Source organism: Siniperca chuatsi, linkage group LG9, assembly GCF_020085105.1.
Source record: "Siniperca chuatsi isolate FFG_IHB_CAS linkage group LG9, ASM2008510v1, whole genome shotgun sequence".
In the NCBI taxonomy this organism is placed as follows: domain Eukaryota; kingdom Metazoa; phylum Chordata; class Actinopteri; order Centrarchiformes; family Sinipercidae; genus Siniperca; species Siniperca chuatsi.
This window is the reverse complement of record NC_058050.1, coordinates 17,762,502-17,780,500: the sequence shown is the minus strand read 5'-3', so window position 1 is coordinate 17,780,500 and position 17,999 is coordinate 17,762,502. Positions and strand designations below refer to the sequence as shown.

At 38.8% G+C, this 17,999-nt stretch overlaps 1 protein-coding gene across 5 annotated transcripts in view; it reads right to left on the bottom strand.

The window, feature by feature from the left end:
* Positions 1-17,999, bottom strand: part of col14a1a (collagen, type XIV, alpha 1a) — a 133,767-nt gene that overhangs the window by 18,365 nt on the left and 97,403 nt on the right. For all 5 annotated transcript variants that reach the window (XM_044207901.1, XM_044207903.1, XM_044207899.1 and 2 more), the window contains 6 exons: positions 17,485-17,562; positions 16,407-16,493; positions 12,220-12,273; positions 9,324-9,419; positions 8,656-8,709; positions 2,515-2,568 (listed from right to left, as the gene is read on the bottom strand). In XM_044207901.1, the coding sequence (XP_044063836.1) occupies positions 2,515-2,568; positions 8,656-8,709; positions 9,324-9,419; positions 12,220-12,273; positions 16,407-16,493; positions 17,485-17,562 (423 nt within the window). The remainder of the gene's footprint in view (positions 1-2,514; positions 2,569-8,655; positions 8,710-9,323; positions 9,420-12,219; positions 12,274-16,406; positions 16,494-17,484; positions 17,563-17,999) is intronic.

The window sequence follows — 17,999 nt, the reverse complement described above, 5'->3', positions numbered from 1 at the left end:
TTCTCAATTGGCTATACTTTACTTTCTATATCGCTGTCAAATGGTAACCTCTTGTGAATTGATTTTCATCAGTATTCACTGCGATCCTCTTCCCTACTGCTTTCAATGCATCCACTGAAAAAGATTTTTTTTTGAAGGAATTCAGCCTGAGCACGCTGCTGGAAACATCAGAGTGTGACACTGCAGTTATTCTGCAGCAATGAAAGTAGTGACTTTTTTCCTGTCGTGTATGGAAACTTAATTATAATTAGTAATAACTCTTTGTAATTCTACAAACATGAACGTGGAATTTTCTTTCTAGTCGTCTCTACAACAATCACAAATATAAAACACACAACCGATCTGTAGCCTCTTGATGAAATACGGATGTGGGAGGCCTGTCATAATCAGTGCTGCGAAGGGGATGTCTTTCCCAATTTATAGCAGCTAAAATCGCTCCCTGATTGGTAATTTCACATGATTACACTCAATAACTGCATTAATAAATATGCACTGTATTCTGTGAGCGTATGTATGTTACAGTGCGGGCTGTTTATTCTAAAATGTGAGGAGGATTGGATTCAGTAAACTGCTGAACAGGACTTTGTAAACTGCATCATAAAAGAATCAAACTGTGAAGTTGTTTTTCTTTAAATTTTACAACTGGTGGACACTTCTTGCATTGGTTTACAGTTGGATTGAATGGGTCGGGACCGACAGATGGCGTTTAAGTCAAACGCTCAAGTGTGTAGATTACAGCTCGATAATGAAATAAACAGCGATTAAAAGAAATGTCTGAAATAGATGTGTGGCTGTAGAAAAATCTATTAATATTAACTAAATAAAGATAAGCTTTGTTTTTACTATGACTCAGTATGCTGTTTCATTCTTAACTCTGGACCTGTTGGTTTTATTTTATACCTCAAATCTCTATAAGAAAAAGAGTCAAACTAACCATTTGGCTAATTTAGAGTTTAAATCTGAGAGTTTTCCTCGTCAATCCAATACAGTCTAGTAGCTAGAAAGCAGATTAAAGAATTTAGCACAGATGTAATTTTACAGTGTTATGGTTTTTATTGGCACCTTTAAGTAAACCAAAACAGAATGTGAGTTAATGCTTTTCTTGCTAAAAGTTTATGAACTCCAAACCTATCTCGCACTGTGAGAAGAAACTCCAGCCAACATACTAGTGTCCTGAAGCAAACCACATGGCAAGCCTGAAAGCTAAGTATGACTTCTTCTGAAAATTACCACTGAGGGGATGATCGTCTGGACCCCTGTCAGCCAGCAAAGAGACAGCAGATGGATTATGTGTAGAGTCTTTCACCTCGCTAGGCCAGGACAAAACTCTTGTGTTATCATATTACGTATTTGGATAAAACCTCCTCTTTCTGCTTGCAGACACATTACGCTCTGGCTGCGTTACTGTTTTGGTATTTACAGCCCAGTTGGGTATTGTAAGACCTGATTCCTCTGTCAGCATCAACTATAGCCAGCTGGTATCACAGAGCCTTTATGAATGGGATCTCATCTATTGTGAATGTTGTGTTCAAAAGCTGGGCAGTCTATACTGTTTTCTACAACTGGGGGAAGACTTGTATGGTTTTATGAGGACACATAAAACTAAACAGACAAACACAGCTGGATATTTAGATATTGTACACAGCTGGAAAAGTAACACTAATGTTTTCACAAGTGACTTGAAAAACTTTTGTGTGTATCTTAAAGCTCATCTAAAATTTCACCTAAAATAAGAACAAAAATAATGTGCAAATGTTATGTTTTCAGCTTTTGCATTGTCCACTTTTTATGACACATCTTCTTGTCACTTCCCCTTCGCCATATGTATTTGGAAAAAAATCACAGAAGTGCTTCCCTAATCGCTGATTGTGTTTTGAAAAACCATTGATAGTTGGAGGAGCAACGTCAAGCAAATGTAACATACCAGATTACGAACAAATGTCAAGCCGTGTTTTTAATGAGCCCCAACATGGAGGGTAAAACATTTTTTACCTCCTCCTGATTGCTCAATAAATTTTTTTTTTTACAAGGATAGAACCTTTTTTTATCTCTATGTTGCTATGCCTACATGTGTTTTCTCAAAACTATTTCCAAATGGCCCCTTTTTTCATATCTTAGAACACCCTCTTCAACTAGTAATGATGGTGTCAGCAGAAAGATATGCTATTATCATTATTTCATATCATATATACTCATACTGTACAGTACATATATACCATTTATCTTTGTCCATTGACTGAATTTTTTTCATTTACACCAAAACAACTGCCTCCGAGTCCCACTTTCAGGATTGTGTTTTTTTTTACCCCATTCATCTCAAAACTAAATAAAAAGACTTATTTTGTACATCTCTATATATAATATCCCCTCTACATATACTGTATATGATAGATACTGTAGTAGAACACATATATGCATCAAAAAATCACTATACTATACTGTATATCCAAAAGAACTCCCAAAGCACACTGTGTAACAGTAACCAATAGAGGTAATGTCAGTGTATTATCTTACCCTTGCTCCTGGGGGGCCGTCTCTACCAGGGGAGCCCGGGCTTCCAGGAACACCCTAAACAAAACACAAACAAGGACGTTTCAATCATTATCACAACACTGACCGTGGTTCACAGATAATACAGCACTGTAGTAAAGATACATTTTTATTTAAAGGGTATTTCATCTGCCAAATTACATGCAGTAAAACAAGGATTGGGTTTTTTTCTCATAATAATTAAAATGCACATACACATTCAACCAAAGGTCAAAAGAAGATAAGGGCTTGCTATCTTGCTCAACGATGCTTTGACAGCAGTGGACATAAATTTGATTTGTGGCAAGAACCAACCTCTAAACCTCAGGGTACAGGACAGTCTCTAAACCAGCAGGCCACCCTGCTGCTCCATCTCCTGCCCTTTTTCCCCTTCATCCACCGCTCTGCAGGTCAATGCTCACAGCCGATTCCCAAATACAGTCATGGATTAAGTGTTGAGGTGATTTATCTCAGCACTTCAGTATTAGTGGAGAGCTCATAAAACAGGACAGTTAACACTGTTAAAGGTTCTACAAATTACAGGACAGGGTCGGAGAGGACAGGCCTCGCATGATTAATGATGTGCTGTTGTTTAGATGTTGACTGATGAGCATTCTCCTCAGACTTTGGCAATAATATCTCTCCTGCCACTTTCACACATGTATCTACAAACTTCAACACACACACAACGAGCAGGGAAGGAAGCCAGTGCAGCTGCACAAAACACATATTGAGAATGAGGAATACACTGCAAAAAAAAAAATCCATCTTATCATGTCATTTCTGTCTGTAATTGAGTCCTAAAGGCCGTGAAAAAAATCTGCCAGTGCAGCGAAGGTATTTCAACTAGTTTCAAGAATTTCATGTAAATCTGCATGTCTTTAAACAATAAAGAACAATCAGGAAAAATTAAACTGGATTTCAGAAACTTGAAACAAATTAATTTGCACTGGAAACTGGTTGAAATATTTTCACTGCACTGACAGATATTGTCACTTGTATTAAGAAAAAAAAAACTTCGATTACACGCTAAAATGACTCAATTATAAGGATAAGAAGGGTTTTGGGAAACACTTTATTTTAACCTCCACACCCCTTCTCTATTTCGCTCTTATAAGCAAAATACAAACAATTGATAAATGTTTATAACACACTAGCTATACGCAGACATAAGGACATTTTCAAGTACATGTTAATGTACTTGTCAACATCTATAACTCCTCCTGTGAAGCATCTGTATAAACAGATAATAGTGATAACTTCATTATCTTCATTGCTGCTCCCTCACTACGAGGGGGGACCCAGCTACCGCTCAACAAAATCACAACTGTTTGCGGTCCTGGCTCCACAATGGTAGAACGAGCTCTCCATTGACATCAGGACAGCAGAAACTCTACAAATCTTCCATCGCAGACTATAAAACTCATCTGTTCAGACTGCACCTTGGCCCATAAAAAACAAAACTCTTTCTCTATCTCCTATTGTTTCTAAATGTAGCACCTGAAGCAATTCACTATATTTGATGAAGTACTTGCATGATTCTTGCAATTTTTGGCTTGTATCCACATGGTTGAAAGCACTTACTGTAAGTCGCCTTGGATAGAAAGCATCAGCTAAATAAATGCAATGTAATGTAACTTGTAATTAATATGAAATATAAAGTATTCATTATTAATAGTTCATAAATGCTTTATAAAAAAATAAAATAAAACATTGCAAGATTTGTTACTGTGTAATTATATATCATTATTGCAGCTATGTTATGTTCTCAGTAACTCATAATCTGTTTATATACCAGATGCGGATGCCTCATACGAGAAGTTATAAATGCTGAAGACAATTAATAAACATTAAACATTAATAAACAGAATAAGATGGGGGGGCTAAGACGGACAACTATATACATCTGCATAAGATCTAGAGGGAGACCAAGTTTAAATTATTGCCACACACACACAATCTATATTCCTCAGACAAAACAAAAATTATTACTTGATAACACACCCACACATGCATACTGGTAAACAGAATGAAAGTGAGAGAGATGAGAAAGATGGGCAAACACACACGAATACAAACACACACTCTTTGCTATTCATTGCAGCGGCATTTTTCATGGTCAAATTGAAACAGAGGTGGAGGGGACGCTGATGACAAGGTTACATTGTATTTACTGCAGTGAGAGATGGAGAGAGAGAGAGAGAAAGAGAGAGAGAAAGAGAAAGAGAGAGAGAGAAAGAGAAAGAGAGAGAGAAAGAGAGAGAGAGGTAATTGATGTTTTAGAGTTGTGATATTCTCTGTGGTCCCTCGTATATTACATCAGGGCCCTGGAAGCTACAATATACTGAGCCACACACACAAACACACACCCATTCATATTCCTCTCTCTGACAAAACACATTATTACCTGGTAACATAGTGCGGCACAGGGCAGCACTGCCAGCTTTTATTAATAGGACTATGCAGGCAGAGAGAGAGCTAGATAGTGCTGCATCAGGAACTGTTGCAGCTCTCCGTGAGCTGGTCCAGAGAATAGTTATTGCTTATTCCTTTCTGAGAAAAACTGTGTCGAAAGTTAAACAGGTGTGGTAGAAATTTGGTAGAAATTCAGAAACACTTTTGAGTTTCACTTCCAATCAGCGACTGCATTCTAGTCTCATCAACTCACAAAACTCTCAAAAGAAACATTCAAGTCATTTCATGAGCCAGACAACAGAAGAGTACATATAAAAATTTGTCTTATAATTATGACCCTGTTGACACAAAAGACTTTCTGAGTAATTTAAGTAATTAATCAGCATTACTACCTAGCCACTAAATCTACTCTAAAACATTAATAAAGACACCCTGCCGATGGTGACCACCATCCTGCAGTACAGAATGAAAGTGGGGGGTTGTTAAAGGAAACCATTAGAAAGTGACCACCCCATCATACTACAGTGTGCTCTGAAGGCAGATCGATGTATCAGTTTGACATGATCTGTGATCAGCAGATGGGAGCAGTGACTGTAACAAGTTGTGCTCTGGTGTGGAAAAAAAAAATAATAGCGCTCCTTAAAGCTGTCCCTCAAAATCCAAACTTTTGCACTGTCAGCTCCACGTGGAGAGCTTGACTGCAGCTATATCTGGTTGTAATGAATTTAAAATGAGTTTATCGACTCTTCCTCTAATTTTTCTTATATCTATACAGATCACTGCTGTAATATCTTATTTTAGGATGCAGTGGGTAGAAGGCAGAAAAAATACTAAAAAGCTTCTAACCTTCTAAAGACCTTTTAAACTATGAGTTTAGGTGCTAACCACTGACATTACCATTACCACACAATTACATATTAAACTAATTATAATTTGTCTTTCCTAAAAATCTATATCGACGTTCAAAAATCTATTACAGTCAGTATCTAAGTCAGATTGGTTAGCACGGTGACATCCTCTAGTGGATCTGGGATAACAGAGTCCACCATCTTATTTAATTTGTTCTGGTCGTCAGACAACACACCGATGGATGGTACTAGCTAATGAACCTAGATAAACACTGTGTGTAAAAGGGTTCCTGCTCACTTCAAACCTCACTGGAGTTTCTCAAGGAAAAAAATCCATCTCGGCCCGGAGACTATAAAGGAAAGGTAGTTTTTGTGTTCTTTTTCCAGTTCAGAAGCTTGATGAAAGCAAAAGGATTTATAGGACAGACCTGCATTACCTCTACAACAGGCAGATAGTGCTGCATCAGGATCTATTTTAACTCAGTGTGTCACTGAGATGGAGCTGAAAGAGCTTTTTAGGGATGTTGGCTCCCACATTCTCCACTTTCAAACAATTTGAAGAACTTAAAGCACTTAAAGCAAATGCAGCCAAACAAATTTCTAGTGACAGCTACGAGAAAGTCTTAAGCTCAATGGAAACATGTGCACAATGTCTGTTTTTGTACAGTTGATTTAAGCTCTAAAGAACATTTTGATGATCAAATGTGGTGATAATGAGGTAATCAGCCAAGACAGTAAAATTGATTGAGAAGAATTAGAAACATTATCTGGCAAGGAGCACTATGCAACATAGTAAGCCAAGGCTTAATCCATGTACTAAAACTGTTAAAAGTGAAAGACTGCCTTAGAAGATATACTGCAACTCAGTCTTCACAGGTTGATGTAATTTACCCCCTATTAGTCCACACTACAATATATTACTATAATGGACAAAATATGTTGCCTGTGTAGGGCAAATCATAATAAAGGGCTGCGTGTTATCTAGTCCCCTGTGAACTGCTGTCTCTTTTTTTTTACATATTTACTGTATTTAATGTATGCATTAATATTTAATTCACCAGTCTAGTGGGAATAAAGTAGCACAGCTTATTTAGCCTGATTAGATCTCTTCTCAGGACTGTGTGTGTGTGTGTGTGTGTGTGTGTGTGTGTGTAGGCTGGGCTTGATTAGCCCTCTTGTTGCACCTGTTAAGGTGGGACAATTTACAAAAATTCTTGTTGGTGCATTGAGTTTAGTGACCTTACATAAATCATAACTTCAACCTGAGCAGAGGTCTAACTAAGCAGAATAACTAACAGCTGTGAGGGTGTGCTGGGCCTTGAAAGTATGAGGCAGACCAAAGCTACAGTTACAAGTGTGTTTTGCAAGCATTGCAATGTGTCAAGAAATAAGATATTTTTACAGGAACAGAATTAGTAAATAAAAAAAAAAACTGTCAACACAATTAGACCGAGAGACACATTAATTAAAAATTTTCCTTGAAAAATAAAAGTTTATCCTGGTACAGAGTTACTAGAACATTGACTCTGGCCTTGTTGATGTCCAGGGCTCACAGCAGAACTCCGTTAAATGAATTCAGTATTACCTCTGATTGGTTCACTGCACAATAATGGAGACGCTGGTAATGATTATTCACATCTCGATGATTCCATTAGACCGCTCCATGTCTGTGTCCACGTGCATGTGAGTGTCAGCAACAAAACAGTCCACACACACGCACACACACACACACACACACAGTGCTACTTGAACCTTTATCTCCACATCCCCCTCATCGCCATCGCCCTGGTCTCTCACTCTTTCACAAAACTGTACAACAAATCCAAGCTGTGGTACTGTTATTACGTTATACAGACATGACCAGCTAAACTCTTGCTAAAGCTAAAGTAACTAACTTAATAGAGTATCACTAACGGCCGTCTCAGCTTTTGAAACTAGTGGAATTCATGTTATTTGGTTTGATTAAACTACCTTTAAAGCACATTTTTTAATTTATTACATAAATTGTATATTAATTTATTATATTGATGTTTAATATAAATATTGGTAGTGGAAGGGCAGACAGACTCATAGCAAAACAGAGATACATTTAATCCTATGTGAACTATGGACAGTAAAGTTTATTTTCATAAACAAACTAGTTAAAATGGAACAGAAAGATGAAAGTACACATATTGTTTGTAGATGCTGCATTTTCCTCTTGCTTTTCCTGAAGATTTTTATATATAGGTTCTATGGCAAAGATTTCTTTGGGTAAAATAATTATTACTAGTAGCTTTCTGTTTGCCATACTGAAAATTTAAAAACCTTTATTCTTAACATTACTGCTACTGTGGATACTGCTCTCTGGCTATAGGGCAGTACAAACAAATAAATCAATGACTTTGTCATTATATATATATATATATATATATATATATATATATATATATATATATGTGTGTGCATTAAGAGAAAAGAGTCAATGTTTAAACACAAGAAAACTAATGAAAAATAGATTGAAGTTACAGAAATATACCTTTATAGGGCAACAAGTCTCATTTCTGTGAGCCTGCAGGGCCATGGTACCTCAGTGATAATAGATGTAGGACTCATTTGTATTCTCCAAACATACACACAGAGGAAAACAATTTATAAACATAGTCACACACACACACACAAACAGAGTTGGGTTTGTTATAACCCAATACTACTTAGCTTACTTAGTCAAGAGGGAGAAACATTGCATGTCAGGCAGATTGGAAAATAGTTGCCCCTCTTGGTTCTACTTTGTGATGTTGGGAATCATATCTACATGCCCTAGCACACACTTCACCTCTGTGCCTTAGTATTATGTCCTTTTTTTTGGGAAATGTTGTCTTACCATTTGTCCGGCTGGACCGATCTCTCCTCTCTCTCCCTTCTCCCCAGCAGCACCCTGTAAAGCAAACAATGTCATTACATCTCAGCTGGACCAGTGGTCATACCGATAGCTACCAAAGGACTGGAAAAACCAACATCAGTTATCTTAATAAGATGCTGGGCCACCACAAGTCCCCAGAACAGCTTCAGCGTGCTTTGGACAAGAGTGTCTGGAAGTCTGTTTGAGGCATTCGTCAACATTTGTCAGTTTATAGTGGCAGGTGTTGACAGCTCAATACTAAGTCCGCTTCTAATTGCACACATTTTGTGACCTTACTGGAAACAGGTGGGAGTGAAATGGCAAACAGCACCCTTTTTGTGACTATTTTTCCATCATAATTCAATGTAGCAGTGATGCTTGGGAAAACCAGAAATATTTGTTCTTGTGCCAGTTTCATTTCTAAAAATGCTTTTCTTTCGACATTTTATCACAAAGACATTCCATCTAAACATTAGAGCCGCAGTTGTTTGTTTTGAGAGGGAGAGTTAGTTAAATTATGCTTACACTATTTTAATGTTGAAATTATCAAGAAATTGTGGAAATTTCCAAGATGTGGCGTTGCACTCCTGAAAATATGACATTATATTGCCTTTCAGTATGGACACAAACACACACAAGCAAAGTCTTACCGGGGGCCCCTGAAGTGAGAGACCACTGGGTCCCTGAGGACCAGGCGGTCCTGAGGGTCCAGGAGGGCCAATCTCTCCCACTGGCCCTTGAGGCCCCTGTGAAAAAAACACAATGGATTTCAATAGAAACCGAGATGGTGGCGTGTGTACATCGCAAGGTTCAGTGTCTCTCCAGTTTTTGCATTTATGCAGTGTTTTTCTTACTCATCTCGGGTCTGTTTGTGCAGAACAGCTGTGTCTTAACATCGTACACCTGACATGAACTCTTGGATATTGGTTTGCGCATTCCTGGCAGTTTTATCTATCCTGCACTTGCTTATTACACTTCTGGTTAGACCTAAACTGCATTTTGTTGCCTTGTACTTGTACATGTGTAATGACAATAAAGTTGAATCTAATCAAAGTACATTTTTGAACTCAATTGTTAATCAACATGGACGAGAAATCCTTTATGTGCTCTTCAATTCCATGACAACTGAGAAAACTCCAAATGAAGATCATGTGATGTGATGAAAAAGTCCAGAACAGTTACTAAATGGACCTTGCTCTGAGAAGGTTTTGTCAGCACTGGATTATTTAGTGAGGATTCCACTTTTGATCGTTGATCTTTTGACCTGCTGGAAGCCTCACCAGTTCATTAATACTACATATTCATGAAATGCACTTTAAATTATTTGTAAGCTAGATTTACTTTCCAGAAAGCTAAAAAATATAAAATCTAAACATATTAGATGTACATGACAATTCCAGGTCTTAGCTATGTGGTTTAGGTATTATAACAGTTGAATTGTTTATTACATGACAATATTATGGTTTTATCCACTGAGCTAATGGATGTGTGCCCATTTCCTCGGAGGCGGCACCTACACATACATTGTCCATCAAGTTAAAACTAAAAACGCTGGTCAACGCCATCACTACATGTTTGGGGGGGCTTTTGCTACCATTGGCTGCTTCCATAGTGAGATCTACTACAGGAAATAGATTTAGACACTAGTCCATCCATCTATAATCAGGGTGTGCCGGTGTGGCGGCTTATTTGATCCATGTGTACGAGCTACATGCAGGGTTCCTGCAGTGGGAGTCAGAATAGAGATTCGCAGCACTGGCTCAGCAGCAGCGGTAGCCAAAGTAATCTTCACTGTATTTATTGTTTTACTGTTCAACCATACAATTACTGGCTTCATGTATTTCTTATTCATGCAAACAATCAAAAGAAACTTTGGATCAGATGTACATGAATGGAGTGGGGGGAAAATAAACAGGAGGACTGAAATGTGTTATGTCATGTTTAAGTAAATTATAAATATCACCAAAATATGGTGCCGAACTACTACTACTAATGTAGAGATGAATCAATTTACAGATGACTGAAATTCAAATTACTTAAAGGTTTATTTTAATAACTGCACAATTTATTTTCCCATTTATTATTACTGAGAATGAATGAAAAGGATGAATTCATGGAAGAGCTGGACTCAAACAACAGAATATTCCAACCATTCAAATAAACCTGGCTGCAGCTGCAGAGGTACAAATGCAGCTGAGCTAAGACAAAGTGTGATACATGCCTGCCAGCATGTATTAATATATACAGTAAGTGTGTACTGTACAGTATGTGTGTCCCAGCAGGACAGAAAAGCACATCTCATTTCAAAACTTACACAATTACACCCATCAAACATAACACACATGGCCTGTATTGAAAAGCCTTGCATGAGTTTGATACTGTCTTTGTTTCGTGGGTGGGCCACTTCATGTACAGCACTTGATACACTGCCACTCAACAAAGTCATATGGTTGAGATCGTATTTTCTTGATTGACAGCCCTGCGTGTCTGAGCAGAAGTGGCAGGACCCCTGCTGCTTCTTTCAAAGAAGAAAGGCTTCAAAACGTATTTTCTTACGTCCAAGATTAAATTACAATTGTGGGAACTGGGTATTGGTATTGAGAAATTTCCAACAGTGTCAGGCCTTGTACTGACTGCCACAGCTGGATGGTTTGTAACAGTTTGGAACAGATTGCCATAGCAAAATCATAGCAGATGCAAACTCTACAGTAAATCTTTCATTAATAGTCCAAGACAGGATTTGTTGGAACAGTGCCTATTAAAGACAGGATAGTCACAGTGGCAATAAGAGCCTGCCTTAAGAATGGGGCCAAGTCCGATATACGCTTTTCCAAAACGACCACTTCTTTCAGCCCAAGGGTGCTCCACATCCACTCTGGAGGGGGCTGCTGTTGAAAAGGCTCTTTCTTTGTGAGTCGGGGGCATTGGTTCATACCCATCGCTTCTTTCCTTTTTTCGTCTAATCAGGATGTGGGCTGCTCAGTCCCTGGAGGTAGAGGTGTGGACCTGCATGTTCAGATTATGAGTCAAATGTATTACAAACGAGAGTCTTGCCTAGCCTTGTGGGCTCATTACGGGACGGGGCGAGGTGTATTAGCTTCCTGTTGCAAACTGAGCCTGCCTCTCTTGCCTCATGTAGAGTTCAGCCTGACTGAACTTTGAAACGTGAAATCTATAGGCCAGTTTGAGAAAGTGGGTGGGATTGAGCTCTCAGCCAAGAAATACTGATTTTTCAAGGTTCAAGGTTCAGTTCATTCATCAATAATATCATGGAAATTACGCCAGCTCCCACAGTTTGTGCTTACAACCATGCCGCACAATATTTCCTGTACCGGCTGCTTTTTCACCACAGCACACAAAATTTGTGTGCTGTGGCGAATGCCTGGCGAAATCCAGTCCAACCAGGCCATTACGATAAACTCCTGGGGTGCTTCTTCTTCCCCAGCTGGGAACATGTGACTTAGTTAACCACATACAGAGATTTTAGAGTGCTGAAGGTTTTGCAGAAGAATAAATGGTCTCTGAAATGAAGTGCATTTTACTAACCGTCACTCCTGGCTCTCCTCTGTCTCCTCTGGCTCCCCTTATGCCTGGACCGCCCTGAAACACAGGCCAAACACACACTGTAAAGACAACACATAATCAGTGTTTGCAAACAGTAGACCTAGACAGAGAGTGACAGCTAAGAAACACGCCTCGGCAAAAATACGTCAAACAGTTCATTTTTAAAAATCTAATAAAAGTGGAACTGCACAGGTCTTTGATATGAATGGATTATGAATTTGATGGATAAAGGCCAACGCTGATCTGTGCTGTAAACTGCCCCTCTGCACTTTACTGAGCTCCATCTGTAAGTAACAGCAGGAGTCTGGAGCTGTAAACCTCGGGCTGACCCCTCTAGCCCCAAGGTTTATCCGGGGACAAACTACACACATCTGCTAATCATTGGCCCATTTGGGATACTTCCTCTTCCTGTGTTTGCTTAAAGAGGTCTCCCCTGGGAACGAGGGGGCGACTAGGTAGTTCCTACAGTATTTAGCCCAAGGGGACAGGAGGGATGGTTGCGAGAAGAGGGAGGAATATGAGAGGAGACACACAGATGTGGTAAAAGTAAGGATCAGTCCTAATGGAATCATCATTTGCTTGTTTCTACCAGTTTCTATACCAGATTCTATATTATCAGATAACACCAGTGTTTTTTCTGAAATTACACCAATGAAAGTCAAAACCCACCAAACTGTTGACCAAAGTCTGAAGTTTGTCGGTTTGCTTTACCACTCAGGGATCATTAGCTCCCACAAGATCGATTTGCAGCTTGCAGAGAGAATCTGCTGCACTGACTGATGTAAGTCAGTGCATCAAGCTAAACATGATGTTTATGAGGCCTGTTTCCAATTTTGCTAACACTGCATACTGTTAAAGGATAGGTTGTGATTTTTCAAGTCTATCTTAATATAAAACTCACATACCCAAATGTATGTTGAAATAGTTGTTGGTCGCTGTGATGATTCCTCCTGTCTATACAGGCCATCGAGTGATCTGTTCCAGTGTAAAGGGTTTCATGTATATAGCACTGTTATCTAAAGCGCTTTACAAGATTTTTGCCTCTCATTTACCCATTCACACACACCAATGGCAGGTACCACGCAAGGTTCAGCGTCTTGCCCAAGGACACGTGGAGATGGGAATTGAACCACCAACCCCATGATCAGTGGACAACCCGCTCTACCTCCTAAGCCATAGGTAATGGACAAAATCAGCAGTCCTCAAAGGAAAATGTATTCTGAAGTACAATCGAAGCTAATATGAGGCTTCAGCAGTCGGAGTTATACAAATAAAGTGGTGTATCTTCCAACGTTAGAGTTTTTTAGTACAAAATCCCCTCTTCCTATTTTCCTAGACATTGTTTTCCTGCTGTGGAGGAATACTTAGCATGAAGGTTTGTTGCCGAGTCTCAAAGCCAACAATAAACCTGCTCAGAATGATGAAGCCTCGTATCAGCTTCAGCTGAACTGAAGGACCGGGAAAACCTGCAGAGAAATTAGCTTCCAACAGCAACAATACAAATAATTGTGTTTGGATTTTTCATGGGTCTTTAATGGTGATAGAACAAAGTACACCACTATTATCATTTGACTGAGCAATTCGATGCCAAAGGCATTTTTTAAACAACACTTGGATCTCAAACAGCACGGGTACAGTTCAATTTTAACAAACGGAGATGGCAGGCAGCGCATGTCTTGTTTCCCTTAATGTCAGATTGATTGCTGACTGATGTTCGATATTGAGCTGAGTCTGTGCCAAATCAGGCGGCACAGATTGCAATTCAGTCGGGGCAATCAATATTATTTCAAACATGACTCAAAGATTTACAAAACTGAAGAGGTCTGCTGCTGTGAGAGACAGGAAAAGACAGTCTGGCAGCGAACAAAAACCCAGAAATTACTCTCAGGAAGAAAAACACAACAGTGTTTTTGGATGATGATTGTAAGTGTGGTGCTGACTTCTGCTGTAGCTATTAGTCATTACTGTCTTGTCTGTGTAGAGATATTATAGACAAAAGTACATATATTCTGTTTGATACCAAGACTTTAATAGGAATGTTTTGAGCTCTAATAATCTCTATGATTAGATGGCAACTAGTTTCTTAATCCTTTTTAATAGTTATTTGCTTTCCAGCTCATTTGCCTTCCAGTCGTCTTTTCCTGGCAGTTTTCTGTGTGTTTAGACACTGCACCAGGTATCCCCATAGATCCCGGTATTTATTTAGCTTTATTCACACTCCTTGGTTTATCAGAATGAGCAAAGTCTCAGCAGCACAAAAACAAATTCTGTACACATACATTGTTTGCGGTGAAAGACTCTGTTTTCACAGTCAGGTTGTGTTAGGATTTTGAAAGTTTTCCTGTCTGTAGGAAGCTTTTCTTCCACAGGGCATACAATACATTTATTGTGTTAACAACCATTATATTGTGTTAACAAGGGGGAATGACACTGCCTTGTCTTCCTTCCTCAAAACCCCACTGACTATAGCATACAGTTTTAACACAAAAGTGGCTATGATTTCGCCATTAAACCATTCATCTACACCCATATGCTGCAGTTAAAATGTGATTTAAGGAGCCCATTCAATGCCAGCGAGAGAAACAGACATAGAGAAAGAGAAAGACCCAGACACAGAGAGGCATTAAGTGATAATAAAAAAACGAGAAAGAGAAGAAGAGCCTCAGGCGTGTGGATGAAGTGGAGGTAAAAGAGAAAACAGAGAAACAAAAAGACAATGAAAGGTTGAAAGCTATGCAGTGCTGCTATTGATCTCTGTTTTGGAGAGAGAGCAACAGAGTGAAAGAGAGAGAAGGAGAAAAGAGATGGAGAGAAAATATGAAAAAAACTCCACAGAAAACAAGTCTTAACTTTTTTAAGATAAGTGAAAAAATGTGAGTATGAGATCAAATTTAGTGAGAATGTCTTCAAATTAAGCTCAACTATCGGTAGTTTAAATGCAATTCTTGTATCAACTAGCAACTTATCTCGCATTAGAAATAAGTGAAATTTTGGTAGCTCGTTTTTATGGTTTAGCTGTCATTTGCCTGTAGTATATGTTTCTGGTATAAGGATGAAACATTGAAACAAAGAGATGTAGAAAACTAGAAAGGAGGGCTGTGGCCTGTGGACATAACCCTACAGATGAGTAAGTGGATCTGGCTCGTCGGACAGGGATGAAAATTGGGGGGATTATAATTGGCTGTGATAAATGGAATCGCCATATAATTACTTTCTCAAACTATACCAGTGTTGATCCACACCCCTCTCATGCCCTCAGTACCCAAGGGTGCAGACAAAGAGAGAAAACTTAAAAAGGGAGAGAAAATGAAAGAAAACGAAAGAGATATAAAGATGGGGGGAAAAGAAGAGAGAAAGGAATGGTAAATGCAGAGTGGGAGAAAAAGAGAGAAAGAAGAGAGAATATAGACAAAAGTCTCAGGTTGTAAATGAGCTCATTTACTTGCTCTCATCTCTCAGCCTCTATCAGGTTTTATCTGCTACTGCGTGAGAGGAATACAGCTTCTCCACAAGCTTCTCTCTCTAACATACTGCCACCCCAATGACAACGCCCAAAGAGTTGTACTTCTACATTTCACAGGTTTCATTAAAAAAAATAACTGTTACTGGATATCAGAGGACAAGAGACTAACTGTGTATGGATATTAAATAAATTGTGTTTAGACTGATAAATGCACTTTGCAGTGATGGACACTGGTGTTGGTCAGGTATAGATTGGCCACTGCCATTAACTTTTCTATCTTTCTCAATCTAAAAAAAATATTTATACAACAAATTTTGGAATTTTAGATTGTATTTATGTGTGTGGATAAATTGTTTTATGTTTTTTGTGTTTTTACGTTTGCAGACCAGCTTATCTCAAATTGTCCCTTGAGGGAAGAATTTAACAGTTGAACTGAGCTGGATTACACTGCTTACTTTCCTTAATATTCAGTTGTAAATTGCACAACAGGAAATTAACTTTTTTTAGACAGAGGGGAAAAACAAATGCAGAGAGAGAAGGAAGGAGACATCTTTAAAGAGTTCCATACAGGTCTGTGGATAGACAGAGACGGATAAAAGGCAGAAATAGTCTGAAAAAGATGGTCTTCATACAGGATTGAGCACAGGAGTCTGAATAAGTAATTACATGAAAGAATAAATGACGGAATTAATTAGTGAGCTCTTACAGGGGGTCCGGAAGGTCCTGGAGGTCCTTTGCTGTCCTGGGAGCAGGTACAGGCATGAGGCATGGGAGGGCACTGCTCCTCAACTCTCTGAAAACACACATAAACACATCAAGTGCACAGTGCACTTGGTCTGTATTCAGGCACGGCATCATTTAAAACTTCACCTACGTACAGCTGGAGCTTGCCAGCAAGCAAGATAACGATGGTAAAACATGCTCTTCACTCGCCAACTTGTCTCAGGTCTCTGGATCAGGTCTTTGACTCCCAGCTGTCTGAGCTGCTTGAGGTATTACACTTGTGGTACAAAACAATCAGTGTTTGCTTCATCCCCTTGACTACTGATAAACTATTTTATCAGATATCTTTATCTTATATTTAAGAAACTGTACTTGCTTGTACTGTGGAGTTCATCTAATTGTTAATAAGAGTTTATAGGAACGTATGAAACTGGAGGTGTTTCTAATATACTGTGCCCCTCATGTATGTGGGCTGGACAAAATATAAGAAACACCTTCCAATATATACAGTAATGCAATCCATACCACGACTACCTACAGCCTAATAATTACCACAAAGTTGAATCAAAACTTTTCTGACCTTTCTGAATGTTATTGTATTACAGAGGTGTACCTAATTAACTGGTAACCTAGTGTATCTGTTTGTTGTGTGGGTATGTTTTATGCCTGGGGTTTTAAATGATAATTGGAGCTCTTATACAGGCACACTCAGATTTGACTTGAGGAGAAAGACAACATCGGCCATTCTCAAGGTGCTCAGTAGGGGCATTTTTATCACATAAATGAAATTACCCACCTGACCACAGGCACTATTAGCAGTGGCATCTCTTTGCCACTGCTAATAGCCATTCATACAGATTCCAAGTAATTTGGCTTTAATTCTGGTTTTATCATTCTGGTTTCATCATAACTCAATTTGATCGTAACCACAATTATCACTCTAATTATCTAAGGCTGTAATATTCAGAGCCCTAAACTACTGCACTAGGCAGAAAATTCTGTATTAAAGTGTGTGAGCATGTGTGTGTGTCAGAGAGTACATGCATGTGTTAGTTTCTTACCAATGCTGGCAGCTCGCAACACTTATCCCTGCTGGCCCAGGATGTACTGCAGATGATGTCAAACATCTGGAGCTGGAACTGTAAACACACACACACACATACACACATGAGTACACTTACACGCACACACAAACCAATTCCATTAATACGGCAATTACAATATAATCAGTTAACACATTTCAAAATGCAGAAGTAAAACAGAGGCAACATTACAAATGTAATATTAACCATGGTATTTTGTAATGATGTGGTTTTGTGGTGTTTCTGTGTTGATAAGAAACAACAACAGAGAAAGTTCTCTGGGTGCTTACGAGCTCTAATAACCAGCAGAAAAGTGCTGGGAGATAGATACATGAAGTCTGGCTGACAGCCCCAGTAAACAAAATGAATGTTCGGGAGGCTCCACTAGTTTTAAACTATAGACCAGGCCATAAATTAGGTCATGGGCTTGTGTCTGATTCATTTCTAAAGTTTAGCATAACGACTGAAGAAACGGCCTGCTGAAATATACTGTT